Here is a 19,866-nt window from a genome sequence, read left to right on the forward strand (position 1 = left end):
AGATACAAAGCATGGGAAAAGAGATTCCATCTTGTAAGTCGCTTTGAGAGCCTTTGTGGCTGAAGAGTGGGGTATACATACTCTGAATAAACAAACAAACATTAGGAAGAACTCCTGAGGAGAGGAACTCTTTGAGAGTGGAAGATGCTGCTGCCTTTGAGGGTGGCCGAGTCCCCTTCTTTGGAGGTTTTCAAACAAAGGCTGGATGGCCATCTGTCACATGGAGGACTTTGATGGTTTCTTCCTGCATGTCAGAATGGGGTTGGATTGGATGGCCCTTGGGGTCTCTTCCTGCTCTATGACTCTTTTCTATAACAGAAGAAAGGAAGTCAGCAGTACCATTTTATGGCTGGATTTGCTAAGGATACTGACACATAGACCTTCACGGTGTATAGGTTGGACGCTTTGTTTGCCCAGCCACCCATGCCCAGTTTGGTTGTAGCTTTCGAGGCAGATGTTCCACAGGGGTCTCCATCACACCCTGTCTGAACAAAAAAGGTCTTTTGTCTGTTGCTGGAAAGAAAGCAGAGGAGTGGCCCAGCCTAGCCTTCTGTGGGAAGGAGTTCCACAACCTGGGAACTGTCCCTGAGAAGGCCTTTCTCTCACCAGATATGCCTTTCATGGAGGTGGGATTGAAAGAAAGCCTTCCCCTAGGGATCAAATTTGGGAAAGCTCCTATAAAGACACAGGGTCTTTAACATAGCCTGAGCCCAAATACTACAGGGTGTGATTTCTTTAGAAGTCAGACATTAGCAAGTCTTTCTTCTATATAAACACCACCAACACATTTTCTCTCTGTGTATGTATTAGAGGTCAAGGGTTGCACAGGGAAGCCACTGAAATCCACAAACATCAGGATAATTTCAACTGGAAAGAAGAAACCCTTAAAGTGAACAAAATTTGGCTACCAGTCCTGAGGAACAGCAAAATTAGGACTCAGCAAATGCAAATGGGAATCCATTCAGAGTCAGGGGCTTTTCCGGCAGATAAGGATCACCAATTAACAGACATTAATCCCCTTTTGCATTAGCCTCCCAGCCTGAGGCCAGCCATCAACACAGAACAAGACACATGCAAATCACTCCTGCATTCCCAGGCTCACACAGTAGATATAGACCCACTTTTTCCAGGCAAAGCATTCTCTGAAGATGCCAGCCACAGATGCTGGCAAAACGTCAGGAAGAAAATCCTCTAGAACATGGACACATAGCCCGAAAAACCCACAAAAAACTATGGTCAAGGGTTTGCTTTTAAAAGTGAGGTGTAGACCTCAACTGGTTTGCTTGCATCAGGTTCAGTGTACACCAGGTTTCATTTTGCTTTTTTTTTTTTCCATTTTACATTTGCATTTAACTAAACTGTTAAAAACATTACTTTTTAAGTTAAGAAAAGACCCAGTACTGTATTTTTAAAAAAACTGACCCTTATTATGCAGGGGTAGCTGTGTTGGCTATTTAATAAATACAAATAAAAATCCATCAGTGATACCTTTATTGGCCAAGCTTATTAGCATATTAATGCACAAAAGGATGTCAATAAGGTTTTGATTCCTCCCTCCCCAATAATACTGGTGTGTGTGTGTGTGTGTGTGTGTGTGAGAATGCTTTGCATGAATTTCTGCTTTGAGGCACCAGACCGAATGCGTCCCCCTCCTTGCTCCGCTCATTCCCCGGAAAAGCGATGCAGGAACATTTTATTAACTAGAACTCCTTTGTTCAATTTAGTCATTAACTTGCTAACCTTAGGTGCTGTTTCTCTTATTGCGCTTGCAAGTCCCTTGAATGGGAGAAATTCCTCATTCTTAATCTACACAATAACAAAGATTAACCAATATAGCACAATGTAAGCTTCTGTATGTCAGCATATCTGATAAAAGCTTACACCATAATATCTACTTTTCTCTTCTCTCTGGCTTCTCTTCCCTCCCTCTTACTTAATTTCCTCCTTTTTTTTCTGTCCCACTCTCCATGTGAATGTTAACAATTCCTTTATTATGTTGCTTGACAAGCTGTTATGCTGAAAATAGGGAAATCTACCCTATTTAAAAACCTCCAAGGCGGGACAATCTGAGGCAGTGTCTTCCACTGTAGAATAGCTCTGACCATTAGGGAATTCTTCCTGAGATTGAGAGGAATCTGTTTTCCTGTTGTTTGAATCCATTGCTCCTTGTCCTAGTCTCTGGACCTGTGAAAAACAAGCTGTCTTCGATATGACATCCCTTAAAATATTTAAACATGGCTATCATGTCCCCTCTTAACCTTCTTTCCAGATGAGACCCCAAACTTTGAGAAGAAGAAAAAAAAAGTCTCCCTTAGATCCCATGGGGATCCCGAAACATGGTGAAATTGCTTCCTATACCTGGAGGGGGGCAGAGATAGTGTATGGGGGCCCCAGACTGGGCTTTCCCCATCCTGACATACATCTACCTTGTTCTAAATTGTTTACACCCTTTCACCTGCTTTAACTTCTTATAGCAATAGCAGTTTACAATGTGTAAGCTGATTGCCCCCAACAAGCTGGAGACTCATTTTAGCAACCCTGGAAGGATGCACAGCTGAGTCGACCCTGAGCCCCTGGCTGGGATTGAACTCACAGTCTTATGGTTTGCGAGTGAGTGGCTGCAGTACATGCAGTTCAGGCAGTTTTAAATTTTGAATTTTCAAAAATTGTTTGATGTGAATTCACTTGGTTGGGATATAAATATTTTAAACAACTAAATCAATGAACAAACAACAAGTCAATAGTTCCTTGGTCACTGTGGAGCTCCTCTATATACTCAACAATAAGTCGAGAAATTTATACGGTAAGTCTCCCTTATCTGACCAGAGATGTTTTGGGATTTCGGGGGGGGGGGGGGGTTGGATTCTGGAATATTTGCATATGCATAATGCATATATACATATCTTGGGGATGGGACCCAAGTTTAAAACCAAAATTCATTTATGTTTCATAGACACTTTTATATACAAAGCCTGAACATTTTTAATTATTTTAAAGTCCGTGTGAGACCAGAAAGCAAAGTTGTCAGCCATCCATGAAAAAAAGGTTTGGTTTTTGAAATAGTTTGGATTTCAGAATTCTGGATAAGGGAGACTCAACCTGTATACAAAATACATGGCAGCCTAGTTTTGGTTTTAAAGATTCAAACTGTTGATCTATTTGTTGTATGTGTTAATTTTATACATATGGGAACTCATGGCATTGTCAACAAAGTATGAATGTTTCTTAAGGGATTTAAGGAGTCCAAGGACAAAATATATGGCATGCCTCTAGAAATATAAATTTGGGCATAAAACACAACAAATGTTACTAAATCCAGCACCTCTGTTTGAAATTCTAAATGAATATTTCTGGTCTTTTTTGCTTTTAAAATATAAATCAAGGTGTTAAAGGGTCACAATATGACCAACCTTCCATTGCAATGCTGAATCTCTGAGCAACTCACATCTTCTCTATCTTTGTTTTCACAGCTGCACATTGACAAATGTTTGCTAGATACAAATATTTACAGGACTGCTGATCAAAATGCAGCAGAAAGAGGTGGGAAGTCCATTCCATTGACTAAACCAGTGATGGCAAACCTTTTACAGAGGGAGTGCTCAAACTGCAACCCAAACCTATTTACTGTGAACTGCAAACATGGTGGGGGGGGGGGGGGAATGAAAGAGGACAAGGAGGACACGGAAAGGAAGAGGAGGAAAAAGGAAGAGGCGGCAGATGTTTCCAAGGCACCAAATTGTTTTGAAAATGGAGGCACCTCCATTTTCAAAACGATTTTCCACGTGAACCAGATGAGTTCTCACTACTAAAGATCCAGATTGATGCACCACCACGAAAAAGATGCGGTAGGTGACCATGATGGGGTTGCCTTAGACTCACCATGTTGGAAATGACTTGTAGGCACAGAACAACTACTACAGCAACAGAAAGCCAATGTGGTGTAGTGTTGGAGCGATGGTGTGTGTACCCACAGAGAGGGCTCTGAGGGCCCCTTCTGGCACACGTGCCATAGATTCGCTACCACTTCCCTAAACAATGCTATGAAGACAACTGGCCTTCCATTTTATAGATGGGGAAGTGATAATGGGCACAACTACCATCATGATTCAGAGACCTTCATCATCAATAGACATACTAATGTCCTGAACATACAAATGCCAAAATTTTGCATTATCTCAGCCGCACATCTCTGCCAATTCCCTTGGTACATTCATAGATTGAAGTTTTTCTTTCTATGAAAAATGAATTTCCATTCATCAGTGATGCTGCTGCAGAGACAGGTAATAATAGAGATGAAGAGCTTGAGATCTTCCCAAGGACTGGTTGGGCCCCTTTCAACCTCACTGAACCTGGAAAAGTTACTCTTTCAGACTGCAACTCGCATGCCAACTGGGGGATTGTGAAAGTTGTAGTCAGTAAAGTAACTTCTCCATCATAACGTACCCCCTGGACAACTCTAATGAAGAGGAGGAAGAGGAGATCACAACTCCCCCTTTGGACAGCCAGTCAAAGAGGAGAAAAGGGCAGATGGCCAGGAATCCAACAGAAGTATAGATCTTGTCCCTATGTCCAAGTTATCAACAATTTACCAAATACAGAAACACAGCAGAATGCCCTGTGTGGGGAGAATCTTGTTACAATACAGCGTCATCTGGTCTCCATTTTAAAATCATAATAAAATGAAAATGAGCAGAATGAAAATTGTTTTAAGCAACCAAGAGCATATGGGCTGCATCAAAAGCATATCAATGCCAGGCCCAGAAAGACAGCCAAACTCCAAGATGCTTGTAGCTTGATTTCAATTCCCAGATTTTAAAAAGTTGAACGCATTATGTACACAATACCAAACTAAGCTTTTGGCAGGTAAAATGAGGAGCCAACCCTCTTCCCATTGAAAGATAAGCTTGACAAAGCCAGAAGATTTGCCCTCTGCCAGACCGCTTCCGGTCCAATTTCTTTAGTACTCCTTAAGCCTTTTTGAACAGCACATAATTAAACTTCTTATCATCCTCGCTTCTCTGCCAAAAGTTAACCACTGACTTCACGGTAAGTTAAACTTTCTTGGACTTAACTCAAGTTTTCATATTGTGAGTCACCATAGACTCAGCTTTGGTCAGCATCTCTCCCCCACCTCCTCATTTTCCGCCCCCTAAATGAGTCAGAGAAGATAAAGAGGTTTTTTCCCCCAAATAAAATATTGCACCTATTGCTCCAGCTTCTCTATGGGCTTATGTTGAGATCCTCTCTCTTCCATGGACCCCTTCCCCATGGAATTTTGCATTCCAATGTGGAGCAGTGAAAGCATTTCTCTAAAGAACAAAGGAAAACCGACAGCAAAATAATTATTCTCTACCACACCGACAGCTGTCCTCCTACAGAAGGGATGCCCTCTGCCTTATCGCTAAGTCTCTGTCCTTGTTTGATAGAGATCCAGGAAATGGACTGAAATCCCCTTGACAGCCTTGTGTTCTCAAGTGATAAAATTAAAACTTCTCATCAGGAATTCTTTACAAAGGGAAAATCCCTTGTGCCGTTCTTTTAGGTATTGATATACCTCAATGCAAAGACTTCTGGTGATGGCACTTCTACTGGAACTTTATCTGTGCCAACCTATACCAGCAAGTACACAGATTCAATGGAAACGAGACACTGGCCCCAGTGAACAGGACAATCAACAGCTGAAAGCCTACATTATCCTTGCATACTACAATGTTGCACACACTTATTTCAGTGGTAGTTGATGTTGCTCCTTGTGGGAAAGCTGATATTGCACGGACAATTGTGTACCGACCAATTCTCCCACTGCACAATGGGGAATAATCAATTACTCTTTCTGCAATCCCTGTCTAAGGGTCTGGAATTTCTGGAAGAGTTGGTGAGAAGTGATTAGTTAGTTAGCAATCCCATTCACCCTACACATGTATGCAAAGGGATTTGGTAGCACCTTTGAGATTAACTGTGTGAAAGAAGTTGTAGTGTACGTTTGCATACACTTAGGTTTGCTTCCTCAACAGGTAGGCTGTCCAGACACCTTCTGAATACGTCCAGAGAAAGATCACAAAACCTTAGAGTTGAAAGAGGCGCCAGAGGCCATTCAGTGTAACCCCATTTTGCTGTGCAGAAAGTAACCATCAAAGTACTCTTTGTGACAGATGGCCATCCAACCTATGTTTAAAAACCTACAAAGAAGGAGACTCTATGACATTCCAAAGCTGCTGTGTATTCCACTGTTGAACAGCTCTTACTGTCAAGGAAACAGCTCTCACTGTCAGCTCTTACACATGAGTTGACAGGCGATTTCAAGGCACACATGCAGATCAGAGTAAAGCAGATGGAAGTATTCATTCTTGGGTTTTTACAACTCTTTCCTCTGGAGGGCAGCAAACAAAACCATTCTGTGAAATCTCTCTTTTTCTTCCACATTCTGTTTGCTGGGTTGCCAGCTTGAGGCTCCGTCTCCTATTTTGCTTCTCTCCAGGTGTGGGATGACTACCATGAGTCATCCTGATGTTGGAAAGCATGCAGGGAAAGCATTGTCTCAGTGAGCAATCCACTCCTTGGGCAATGATGCTCCATTTGCAGCCAGACTCAGGAATGACAAAAGCCCTGCAAGAAAGAGGTAGAGTTTGGAAATGTTCCCTTTCAAAACTATAATTCTCTGAATAGCCCGTGCGCTTTGGCCTGCAACGGGTTCCGAATGTCAATCTGCTTAGGTAGTTGCATATTGTGATTTGGCGTCAGTTTGTTTTTGCTAGGCAACTTTCTTATGCGGGATCGCAGACAGAAATGTTAGCACTATGACTCATAAAAGTTCTGTCACAATTTTGGGTGCGGGGAAAGCAAGCCGTTTCAGAAAAGATGGTCAATGAAGGCTTCAATTTATGGCAATGTTTATTCATGCAAAGCCAAGAATCAGAGAAGTTGGGGAAGAGACTTCGTGAGGACACAGTCCAGTTCGCAACCGTCATGTCTGCATGCAAAGAAGATACAGTCAGAATCAACAGATGGCCATCCAAAACACTCCAAAAGAAGGAGACTCCACAACCAACCCAAAGGCATGCAGTGATGCTTCCACTGTCAAACAGCACTTTACTGGGTTCAGGAAGCTTTTGCGCTAATGATTGAGCTGGATAGATATAGTTTCTTGTAGTTCGAATCCATTTGTGCTCTGTGTCTCAGTCTCTGAAGGCAGCAGAAAACAAACTGTGCTCAATCCTTAATATGGACACAGAAGGGCCCGTATCGTGATTTCATAGGTGGCCAACATAGGTTTTTAAAAATTGTCCTCCTTAGCCTCAGGCTCAAGCTGCTGACACAAGTTGCCAAATAAAACAATAAACAACAGGACCATGTTAGGCTTGCCTCCTTTCATTTTCCAATCTGTCTCTCAGGGAAAGTGGGGATGGAGTAGAAGTAAGAAGAGGATGGTAATGCTATGCGCTGTACAGTTAGAAGAACCAGGCCTGCAGTCGTTTCTTGTACGGTTTCCTTTATTTGTGTCACTGGCCACAATGGTTTAACCTATCCATCAGAGTGTCAACGAAGGAGAAAGTCCGGGATGTTACTGCTTCAGGTGTGCCTTGGCATTTTTTTAAAATTACGTTCAATACAGGATTTGTCCAAGGTTTTCTGGGACAAATGGGGCAACCCTAAGTGAGAAGAATTACTGCTGGGCTACTAAAAAATAATGAGTTGGCAAGAGCAAATGAAAAGGCCTGGAAATTTCTCACTAGAAGCTAAAATGACGAAACTGAAGATATACTATTTGGACATACGCATGAGGCAAGAGACTCAACCAGAAAGACAACAATGACTGCAGTAAAGTGGGAAGGCAATAGGGAAATGTGGAAGACAACATTAACAGGTGAAAGAGAAATCATCAAGGAAGTCCCAGCTGCCCTTCTGGAATTTGTGGTAAAGACTGAGAAGGGCTCTTGAGGGCTGGACCTCTTTGAGGTCAAACTTATAGATGGAAGCAAAGTTGTGTTTGCTGCTGCTCCAGAGACTGAGACACAGAGCAATGGATTCAAACTCCAGGAAAATTATCACACTCAATATTAGGAGAGAGCTTCCTGCAGTAAGTGCTGTTTGACAGGGGAAGATGCTGCTGCCTTGGAGGTTGGAGAGTCCCTACCTTCTTGGAGGTTTTTTGGATGGCCATCCTGTCGATCTCTGACTATATTCTTGTATGGCAGAATGGGGTTGGACTGAAGGATCCTCAGGGTCACTTCTATGATTCTTGGCCTTGTATTAAAACACTGCCATACGTGGAAGCTCATTGATATCCTCTCTAAAAAGCTTGCTCCCCCCACAAAATGTGATGGATTTGAGAGTGATCAGAGTGCTAACATTTTCTGTCTGCGATCCAGCATAATAGAGTGCATAGGGGGAAAAATGATACCAAACCAAAAATAAATTACCCAGAGACTGAAATCTGGAACCCATTGCAGCAAAAGTGCATGTTGGCTGGGCTATTCAGAGAAGTTATAGTTGTGAAAGGGAACTTTTCCAACTCTAACTCTTTCTTGCAGGGCTTTGTCATTCCTGAGTCTGGCGGCAAATGGAGCTCATTGCCCCAAGGAGTGGATTGCCACTGAGACAATGCTTTCCCTGCATTGCTTTCCAACACAGGATGACTCATGGTAAGTCAGAATCCCCCCCCACACCTGGAGAGAAGCAAAATAGGAGACGGAGCCTCAAGCTGGCAACCCAGCAAACAGAATGTGGAAGAAAAAGAGAGATTTCACAGAATGGTTTTGTTTGCTGCCCTCCAGAGGAAAGAGTTGTAAAAACCCAAGAATGAACACTTCATCTGCTCTCTGCATGTGTGCCTGTTGAGTCCATACATTTCTTGGGGTTTTCTTAGGCAAGGATGTAGTTTTGCCACTTCTTTCCTCTGAAATAGAGCCTTCAGCACCTGGTATTTGCACCTGGTATTCACTGGTGGACTCTCATCCAAGTACTAACCAAGGCTGACCCTGCTTAGCATCCAAGATCAGATAGAAACCGGTGCCTTTTTTTAGACCTCATTGATATACAATTAGTATGATCACATGCCATAATAAACCACAGTTTTCATTAATCATAGCATGTTGCTTAACTAAACTCTGCCCTTCTTTCCCAAATTCTAGTTTGCTTCTCTTTTGCATCTTTTTTTTTTGTTTGTTTGTTTTTGTTTTGTTACTGTATATACTCATACATAAGTTTACAAAACCTGGGTCGACACCAGTTAATGTAAACTACATGACTGAATAGGAATGTAGTTCATGACCAAGCAGAATTTTTTTAAAAAAAAACACACTTGATGCAATACAGAGAAGAGCTATATAAAAGAGATTTTAAAAATGAATGACACATCCAATGAAGAATCATACGAAGGCAAACCCCAAATTCTAGAAAGTGAGGTGGAAGCTGCATTAAAAGAAGTTAGGAAAAATAAATCACCAGGAACAGATGACATTCCAATTGAACTGCTACAATCCACCCACCCACCCACACACACACACACACATATATACACACATACAGTCACCCCTCCTTTCTCAAGGACTTGAGGTCCACAATCTTTAATATTCACGGAGGGCGACCTCCGTTATTTTCAATGGGGCACGCCCCTGCGGTGCATGCCCTGCATATGCTCGCAGGCACACGCCCCATTCAAGCCTATGGGATTTGAATTTATGCAAGTCTCCATTTTCGCTGGGGCGGGGGGGGGGGGGGGGTGGAACGGATCCCCTGCAAAAATGGAGGGCCAACTGTACAATTAACACATAATTGACTCCAGCCTTAACTAAAATATGCTTACAAATATGGGAAACAAAATAGTGGCCAACAGACTGGAAGTGATCAACATACATCTCAATCAACAAAAAAGGAGATACAAAAGACTAGCAACTATAAGGGCACAGCATTAATGTCCCACACAAGCAAAATTATGCTCAAAATTCTCCAGAACAGACTTCAATCATACATGGAGAGAGAAATCCCAGAAGTGCAAATGGGATTCAGGAAAGACAGAGGCATTAGGGACCACATTGCAAACATATAGTGGTTGATAGAGTACACCAAGGATTTCCGAAAGGAAAACACCAAATGTGTTGTAGACTATAGCGAAGCCTTTGAATGCACCAGTCACAAAAAGCTATGGAATGCCCTCAAAGACATGGGAGTGTTTCCACATCTGATAGTCTAGATATATATACTCAGGACAAGAAGCCACTGTTAGAAGAGAGACGAGAGAAATAGAATGGTTCCCAGTCTTCAAAGGGGTCAGAAAAGGCTGCATTCTGTCACCTACTTATTCAACTTGTGCTCTGAGAATATCATAATAGGAGCAGGTTTAGACTCAGAAAAAGGTGGAATAAAGGTAGAGGAAAGGAATATCAACAATCTCAGATACATGGATGACACCATATTGCTAGTGGAATGCATCCTGAACAATTACTAAGGATGGTCATGGAAGAAAGAGTCAGGCTTGCTGCTGAACATAAAGAAAAGAAAAATAATGACTGCAGAGGAACTACATAAATTCAAACTAGACAATGAGGAAATTAAAATAGTTAAAGATTTTTCGTACCTTGGACCAAACATTGTTTATAATGAAGACTGCAGTCAAGAGATAAGAAGAAGAGTAGGAATGGGAAGGGCAACCATGAAGAACTAGACAAGATCCTAAAGAGTAAAGATATACAACTGAACACTAAAGTTAGAATTGTCCAAGCCATTGTATTCCCCATCACCACATACGGATATGAGAGCTGGACAGTGAAGAAAGTGGATAAGAAGAAAATCAACTCATTTGAGATGTGGTGCTGAAGAAGACTGCTGAGGATGCCATGGATGGCCAAATGGACAAACAAATGGCTCCTAGAACATATCAAGACTGAACTCTCCCTGGAAGCCATTCTCTAGCCTTCTCTTTATCCATCTTCTCTCTCGAGCTATTGGTCTATCTCACTTCCTCCTTTTCTATCCAAGGTTTTAGAATGTCTTGTTTATTTTTGCTGCCTGGAGTTTCTTATTGCTAATTCTATTCTTGATCCTTTTCAGTCCGGCTTTTGCCCACTGCATTCGACTAAGACTGCTCTTACTAAGATCACTGATGATCTTTTACTGGCTAAATCTAAAGGTCTTTATTCTATTTTAGTCCTCCTGGATCTTTCTGCTACGTTTGACATCACTGATCATGGTCTCTTGATGGATTTACTTCAAGACCTGGGTTTTGTGGGATCAGTTTTAAATTAGTTTAAATTCTACCTGTCAAACAGATCTTTTGTGGTGCTTACGGGAGGTCAGGTTTCTGCCCCCATCGCATTAGCTGTTGGAGTCCCTCAGGGTTCTCTCTTGGGTCCTTTACTATTCTCCCTTTATACCCTGTTCCTGGGAAATCTTACTAGCTCCTACGGCTTTCAATATCACTTATACGCCAACAACACCCAGCTGTATGTTTTTACCCCTGCAATTTCTCTGGGTGTTGAGTAGCGATTATCATCATGTCTTGCTGCTGTCTCGGAGTGGATGATTCACCGGCACCTGAAGCTCAACATGGCCAAAACTGAGCTACTTGTCTTCCCACCCAAGCCATCTTTGCAATGTTCTTTGTCAGTTACTGCAAATGACATTTCTATTCAATTTGTGAATGAGGCCCGTAGTCTTGGCTTCCTATTTGACTCTTCGTTACTGTTCACTCCACGGATGCAGGCTATAGCCAAGGCATGCAGATTCTTTCTTTATAATCTCGTCAGAATTCGACCATTTCTGTTTCAACGGCAAAGACTTTGGCACATGAATTGGTGATATCACGCCTGGATTACTGCAACTCATTGCTAGTGGGTCTTCCTATTTCTCACCTTGGCCCCTAATGTCTGTGCAATGCTCAGTGGCTAGGATCACCTTCTCTGCCCGTTGCTTTGAACACGTTACCCCCTTGTTGTTATCCCTCCATTGGCTCCCGATTCCTTTCAAAATCCTGACCTTCAAAGCCCTTCATGGCTTGGCTCCCTCTTATTTGTCAGTGCTCATCTCTCCTTACTGCCCCCCATGTGCATTGAGATCTTATGACACCGGTCTCCTCACCCAGCCAAGGGTCTCCTCTTCCCCTGTTGAATCTTCTTCTCCTGTGATGCTCCTCATGCCTGGAATCTCCTCCCCACACAATTCAGAACTATGACTTCCTTGGCTAATTTTAAGGCCAAATTGAAGACGTTCTTGTTTAGGTAGGCATTCCAGATTATTGGTTGCTAACCTGCTGCTTACTTTGTTTTTACTGTATACCAATTAGTATTATTTTAGAGATATTTTAACCATGTAATGTTGTTGTTTTAGTTTGTATGCCGCTTAGCAGGTTTTTATTCTTTTTTCTGCCTTTCTTATTTGACCCTTACTATGTACAGCGCTGTGCAAACGTTACAGCACTCTATAAATAAATGTTAATAATAATAATAATAATAATAACAACAACAACAAGCCAAGATGACTAAACTGAAGCTGTTGTATTTTGGCCACATCATGAGAAGGCATGACTCACCTGAAAAAACAATAATGCTAGGAAAGATGGAGAGCAGCAGAAGGAGAGGAAGACCACAGGCCAGATGGCCAGACTCGCAGTGGAGGACAGGGGGGCTTGGAGATGCCTCGTCTACAGGGTCATCATGAGTTGAGGCTGACATGAAGGCAGTTAACGCAAACATTTAGAATTATGTGCCAGAGAGTTCTCCTGGTGCCTCACCAAACTACAAATCCCAAGAGTCCACTGTAGTATGACTTGTTATTATGTGACTCCAAGTTATTTCCGATTCATGGCAATCATAAGGTGAACCTATGACAGGATTTTATTGAAAAGATTTGTTCAGAGGGAGTTTGCCTTTGCCTTGCTGTACTCTAAGACTAAGACTCGGGAGACCAGGTTTTAAATCCCCAGCCATGGAAACCCACTGGGTGACCTTGGGCAAGTCGCGCTCTCTCAGCCTCAGGGAAAGGAGAAGGAAAACTCTCTCTGAACAAATCTTGCCAAGAAAATCCCATGATAGCTTTGCCAATTTTATCTGCAAGCTGCCTTGAGTCCCTTTCTGGGAGAAAGATGGCATATAAAATAAACAAATAAATAAGTAAGGGTTGCCATAACTCAGAAACAACTTGAAGTCACACAGCAATGACAATGCAGGCTTCTAAACGAATGAATGAATGAAAAGGGAGAATCTGAGAAAACTCCAGAAATTTGGAGAGTGAGGACTTGCATTTGCAAAAGCCATGCTTATTCCTTATCTGCAACGTTTGCTCTTCAATGTGTGTGACACATCTACCTTTATCAACTATGACTTAACAACTGTTTTTGTTGTTGTTGGCTTTATTTGTATCCTACCTTCTCCCAAAAACTAAACCTTTCACTGTTCTCTCTGGATACCTTTTCTGAAAATTGGCATTACATTTGTCTCCTCCCAACGTTTTGGTATGGGAACCGAACTGGCAAACAGGTTGCATACTTTTTGTCAGAAGATCAGTAATTTCATAGGTGAGCTATTCGAGAACTCTTATGGCAGATGCCATCCAGGCCCAACTGCTTGTTCAATGTCATGTGTAGCTATTCCACATCTATCTGCTTCAGTATATCTGTCTCCCTTCCAGATAAATATTTGCTCAATTTCAGAAAAGGGTACACTGTACCTCTCTAACAGCAGAAATAAATGTAAAAATACATTAATAAATCATAGAATCTTAGGAGGAGGAAGGGACAACAAGGGACATCTAGTTCAAGCCCCTTCAGCCGTGCTGGAATAAAACACTTCTGAAAGATGCCCATCCAACCTCTGTTTAAAGACCTCCAAAGAAAGAAAGTCTAGCACCCTGTGAGGCAGCCTTTTCCACTGCCAAACAGCTCTTATCCTCAAGACATTCTTCCTAATGTTTAAGTAGAATATCTTTTCTTGTAACTGAATCCAATATCTCCAATGTTGCCTTATCCTCCTTCAACCCTCCTTGGTTATCTAAGAGTACAGCATCTTCCTTGGCTTCTGATGGATTTAGAGATTTGTTTTCGCCCTTGGCTTCAGTGCCTTTAGCAATATGCTCCTTGTGATAGCCCTGTGTGTCCCTTCATCCTGAGTAGGAATGGAACCCATTGAGGACATCTATCTTAACTGTCACCACCCACTGATTAAAATTCCCCTTGTTCAGCAATGCAACATGATATTGCTGGCATTCTTCTGCACTGTGCTTCACTCCTCTGATGCTGCAGACACTTTCCTCCTCCACCCCAGCTCTGGTGAGGAGATGAAACCCAAGCAAAGGCACATAAAACGAGTATGGGAAAGAAGAAGTACTTTTAAAAGAATAGCTTTTCTCTAGCAAGGCATCTACATCTTTTTGTGAAATGTATCTCTGACATGAAGGCACATCCCTTCAGGTACAAAGTTATAAATGCTATAGATTAGTCCAGATCATTTCAGCTAAGGTCTCCAAAAATAATCATAAAGACTGAAGCAAATTGGCTAAACCATTCTCTTGCTATTTACAATACAGATGGGATTTGGAGTCCTTTATGTTGCTGGTGGTAGCTAGGAGTCTGGACGCTTTCGTCCAGTCTCAACCAGCTTTCCCAAAGTGAGACAGAAGCCCTCAGCCCCCCAAGTCTACCTTTGTTTTTCTTTGTGCAAAGGGACTTTGAGACTAATTGGGTGAAAGAGGTTTTAGCCTAAGCTTTCATAGACTTGGTCTAGTTCCTCAGATGCACAGAATGAACTGGTGCCCAGGAAGGACCTTTATCATCAGATTGTATGAACAGACATAGAAATGATAAAGTTGTGGGTATGGCGATGAAGTGACAAGCTCAACAACAGTTATTGAGGGACAAAGGCAGGAGGAAAGATGTTGCCTATGGTAGGGTGGATGGATGACCATTTGAATGGTGGACAGAGTTTTGGAATGTGATGTGTGCAGGCTGGGAATCAGAAAGTAGATGTGATAAACTGGCTAAAAGCAGGGCTGGGGTGTTATCATTCTTCTCTTAGTCCTACCTGGTCTTCTCTCGTGATAGTCTGCCATCCAAGTACTGTATATACTCATGTATAAGTCCAGAATTTTTTGTAAAGAAAAAAAAATTGGCCACCCCCCTCCCAAAAAAAGCTGGGTCGACTTATCCACAAGTCAATCTAAGTAGTGTATTTTAACTCTTCTCCTTCTCTGAGTAGACTGGCAAAAGGTAAGAACTTAGTTCATCCTGGGAGCACCCGAAAGAAGCATCAGCCCCCTCTACTCTTTCCGCCATGATGCTGCTTCTGGCCTTTTTGAATGTTTGGGTGGGGAAATGGCAGGGGTGGCACCTCTTTGGTGCTTCCCCTCAAAGAGTGTCAAGAGGAATTGGGCTTAAAAGGATCTGAATAAGACATTCTGTATGAAGACAGTAAACTTCATCCTTTACATTCTTTGTTGCATGCCCCTAAATTTTATCCTAGACTTATCCACGGGTCATATCAAAATCTGCAATTCTGACCCCAAAACTTGCCCTCAACTTATACAAGAAGTCGACTTATAGTCGAGTATATACAGTACTTACTTGCCAGGCCTGACCTGCTTGGGTTCCAAAGTTTTAGGATCTTTACTGAGAAGGATTTCAAAGGTTTATGCTTCTGCCCAATTCACCATTTCATTGGGCAATCATCACTTCTGTGATGCTGAACCCCATTAAAATGTAACTTAACCTGATCACATCATTAACTCTTTGTTACCTGGAAAGAGTACTACTCCTTCAGTTGTGCTGCCCATACAATGGAATGGCCATTATCACACTCTTTAACTGGTTTTTCCCTTTGTCCAGCCCCTGCTCCACTGTCATCAGAAACAAAAACAAAAAAAAAAACCTTCTCTCTTTTATATCTGCTTACCATAATTTGCATGAATGCTTATTTCGTAAAACATCATATGACCAGTCAAGTATTCACAATTATCAATTTTGAAGCAGCCAGAAAAGTTTCGCAAAAGAAGTATTCATTAAGCACACTGCCCATTTGACACACATTTCCGGTATAAGAAAACCAAATAAAGGCACAAAACAAAAAGTACCTACCGGACAGCTTCCGCCACGTTGTTTGAAGTATGGCCTGACAGTGCATCATGCAAGTTACGGATGAAGTAGTCCCTGTACTCTTCTGAAAGTGCCATGAATGTTCCACCCATCACAATGAACTCTACTTTGTCCACACTGTGACCCAACTGTTTCAGCTGCAAAAAATAAAATAAAGTAAGATCAGGAAGCTCAGCAGTAGAGGAAGAGAGGGCATGCTCTGTAGCCAGAGAGTCATATTGTTGGATTTATGACTCCTCTAGAGTCTGGAGAGGTGAAGCCATGCGCTTGTGGCTACTTTGGTGACCAGGAGTTATGACGATTCACTCCCAGTTGCCCCTCCAGCTGTTGTGGAGTTTGCCTGTTTCAAGGTGGGGAATGCCCATAAGAAAAACCTGCAAAGGGTTTTTAATCTTTAGAATATGTAGATAGGGAGAAGAATCTCACCCTGGAAACCCAGCATCCTTCCACTGCCGCCCCTTCCCCAAGATAGCAAAAATGGGACAAGAACATTTTTAGTTACAAATGATCTCCTTCATCAAGGAAAGGGAAGTCACAGCAAACAATCCACCTCCCCTAAGAAGCCAAAGACAGAAAGTACATCCCCGAGGGGCTATTTTTGGTGGGGGAAAGCATGTCTTTGGGGTGGTTTAACATGGTGAGGGAATCTGTTGGGAGCTCAGGCAGCCTCATCACTAGATGGTGTGTGTGTGGGGGGGGGGGGGGTGTGCAGACCACACCAGGTGACGCCATCAGAGGGGGTGACACTAGGCAGCACTGAGACGTTCCAAGATCGTTCCCCCAGAAACAAAGGGGGGGAGTCTTCTTGGCAGGCTGCTCCTCTTTGGGGAGTGAGGATGTGTGGGTGAAGATGGGGTGGTGCTGTGGACATTTCTGTCAGTTCTCTCCCCACATAGCCCCCCCCCAATCTGTCTGGCTACTTTCTGCCATTGTCCTCTGGGGGGGTGGGCTGTGTGCTGCAACCTCCTCTTTCCTTGAGGATGGAGATATAGTCATCCCTCTGTATCCACGGACTTTTTATTAACATATTCAACCGTCCACGACTTGAAAATATTATAAAATATATATAAAGTCCAAAAAACAAACCTTGATTTTGCTGTTTTATATAAGGGGTACCATTTCACTGTGCCATTGCACTTAATGGGACTTGAACATCCATGAATCTTGGAATCCACAGGGGATCCTGGAACCAAATCCCAGCGGATACCAAGGGCCCACTGCATTTTGCTAATGGTTTCAGAGCTCTGCATCGATCCGATAAAGTTCAGGCCAAATAACAGCACAGATTCACTGCCTCACTGATGCGGGAATCACCTCCTACCATTGCTACCTTCTAATTAAACAAACATCACTATAATTATCTTGTCATAGCAAACCTTTACCTGTTCAACTCGATGTCTGGTTTGGAGATAGGGATCATACCTGGCACGAATGGCCCTCATTGAAGTTGGCTGCAGAAAGCAAGACAAGTGGGCATTAAAGAAAATATTCCATAGTGCACTTAAAAAGTAGTAAGCCAATGAAAAACCCCAGTAAGACACTGTCATCCTCATGGGCTATATACATTTATACACCTATATTGTAAAAAAACCCGGTGGATTGCTTAATGTCAGATTATTTGGATTGTTTCATGTTGTTTGTTTTTTTTAAAAATCTTCAGATTGTTTTAGCTATTTTGTTTTAACATATGGCATAAACTGCTTTGGGTCCAATATGGGAAAAAGTGGGATATCAGTTTAGTTAATTAAGTAGTGAATTAATTCCAAGATGGGACATGCTAGCCATTTTGCACCAATGTTCCTATTTCACTGATATCATCCAAACCAGGGTTTCTCAACCAGAGTCCCCTAGAATCCTAGGGTTCTGCAACAGGTTGCTAAAAGCTCCATGAAAGATTAGGATTTGTGAAAACAATAATTTTTATGCAAGGCTTCCCTGACACCTGGAATTTTTACAAGGGTTCCTCCAGGATACATATGATAGGTTGAGAAATGCTGATTCCAAATAGTAAATACGCATCATCATGTGAACCTTTGTGATGCTATCATGGGTCCAAAAACACACTGCAGAAATAATCCAGTTTGAGACCACTTTAACTGCCCTGGCTCAGTGCTATGGAATCCTGGGAATTTAGTTTGTTGTGGCAACAGAGCGCTCTGACAAAGAAGGCCAAATGTCTCACAAAACTACAGTTCCCAGAATTCCCTAGCATTGAGCCAAGGCAGTTAAAGTGGTCTCAAACTGGATTATTTCTCCTTCATTTTTAATGGTGCCAACATGACGCTTGTATTTTGGATTCTGCTTCTACAGCCACACCAAGATTCCTATGGAATCTTCACTGGAATTAAGACTCCATCTAGTGTTCAATCAGAAATTTTGTTATAGGCCTACCTTGCTTATTCTGAACAGAAACAAATACAGTATAGGAATACAGTACCCTGAATATGGTAAGTATAATGCAATTAGCAATCATGCAGCCTTCTATTGGAGTTATTATTGTTATTTACTTTTTTAACAAATTGTCTTGACTTTGTTAAGAGATGTACAGTGCAGCAATGTAATTATAACCAGTTATAACATATTTAACATTATGAATACAATGTACAGTTGTAAAGAATAGTTCACATATAGCTACAACTATAGAAAGATAATATGCCACCCCTCCTTCTGTAGCTGTTTGTAGTGGATTATTGAATAGACCTTAAGTCATCAATGGCTTCACTCAGAAAAAAGCTAGGGCTATTAATACTTAAAGCTGGTGTTTCTGAGTGGAATCACTGCGCAATAAACACGGCAATTTGCTCTGTGGAAGCAAAACAAAAGCTATCGTCGTCATATAGGCCCAAATGATGTTGGCCCTCCACATTTGTGGCTCTGACTTTTACGGATTTTATTATTTGTGGTTCTGATTAATATGTTCTCCCTAGGAATCTCTAGGTCCTCCAGTGCAATTCTGCCAGAAGTTGATCAGAGTTGTGCTGGAGAATGTAGATGCTCCTAAAGAAAACACTTGTCTGGGCTCGGTAGGTTCTCCAGCATGATTCTATGATCAACTTCTGGCAGATGCTGACCACAGAGTTGCACTGGAAGATCTGGAGATTCCTAGAGAGGTGTTTATTTGAGTTTTTTCCACATGCATGGGGGTCCTTCACCCTAACCCCCAGCGAATATCCAGTTCCAATATCCTGCTCAGCAGTTTCCTTGATATGGGTCCAAGAGAATGTTCAGAACAGTACCTCGTATCCAGTATATGACTGAGTTGAATATTCAAAGTCAGAATCAGGACCTCCTGGACAGTATCTGCATTTTCAAAAGAAAAGGCAAGTCAGACAGTGGCACAGAAATACAGGCACTCCTCCCTGACCCACATTAGTGTTATGTATTATATTGCACTGCTTTATTTATACAGATGGAGTCTCCCTTATCCGAAGGAATAAGGGAGACCAGAGGTTTTGGGATTCGGGAGTTTTTGAGAATTTTGGAATACCTGTATTTACATAACATACATAATGGGATTATCTTGCAGATGAAACCCAAGCCTAAACACAAAATTCATTTATGTTCCTTATATACCTTATACGCATAGCCAGAAGGTAATTTTATAGTCAATATTTTTTGTAATTTTGTGCAAAAAACAAAGTGTGTGTGCACTGCGCCATGAGAAAGCAAAAGTGTCCCTACCTCAGCCACCCATGAAAAAAAGGCTTGGTTTTTGGAAAATGTCAGATTTTGGAATCCCGCCCAAGGGAGACACCACCTATATATTGCATTGCTTTATTTATACCATG

At 42.0% G+C, this 19,866-nt stretch overlaps 1 protein-coding gene across 2 annotated transcripts in view; it reads right to left on the bottom strand.

Moving 5' to 3' along the window:
- Positions 1-19,866, bottom strand: part of ELP3 (elongator acetyltransferase complex subunit 3) — a 149,586-nt gene that overhangs the window by 122,347 nt on the left and 7,373 nt on the right. For both annotated transcript variants that reach the window (XM_042438216.1, XM_042438208.1), the window contains exons 5-7: positions 19,315-19,378; positions 17,461-17,529; positions 16,061-16,215 (exon numbers count right to left, since the gene is read on the bottom strand). In XM_042438216.1, coding sequence (XP_042294150.1) covers positions 16,061-16,215; positions 17,461-17,529; positions 19,315-19,378 — 288 coding nt within the window. The remainder of the gene's footprint in view (positions 1-16,060; positions 16,216-17,460; positions 17,530-19,314; positions 19,379-19,866) is intronic.

The sequence above is a fragment of the Sceloporus undulatus genome, chromosome 1 (assembly GCF_019175285.1).
Source record: "Sceloporus undulatus isolate JIND9_A2432 ecotype Alabama chromosome 1, SceUnd_v1.1, whole genome shotgun sequence".
Classification (NCBI taxonomy): domain Eukaryota; kingdom Metazoa; phylum Chordata; class Lepidosauria; order Squamata; family Phrynosomatidae; genus Sceloporus; species Sceloporus undulatus.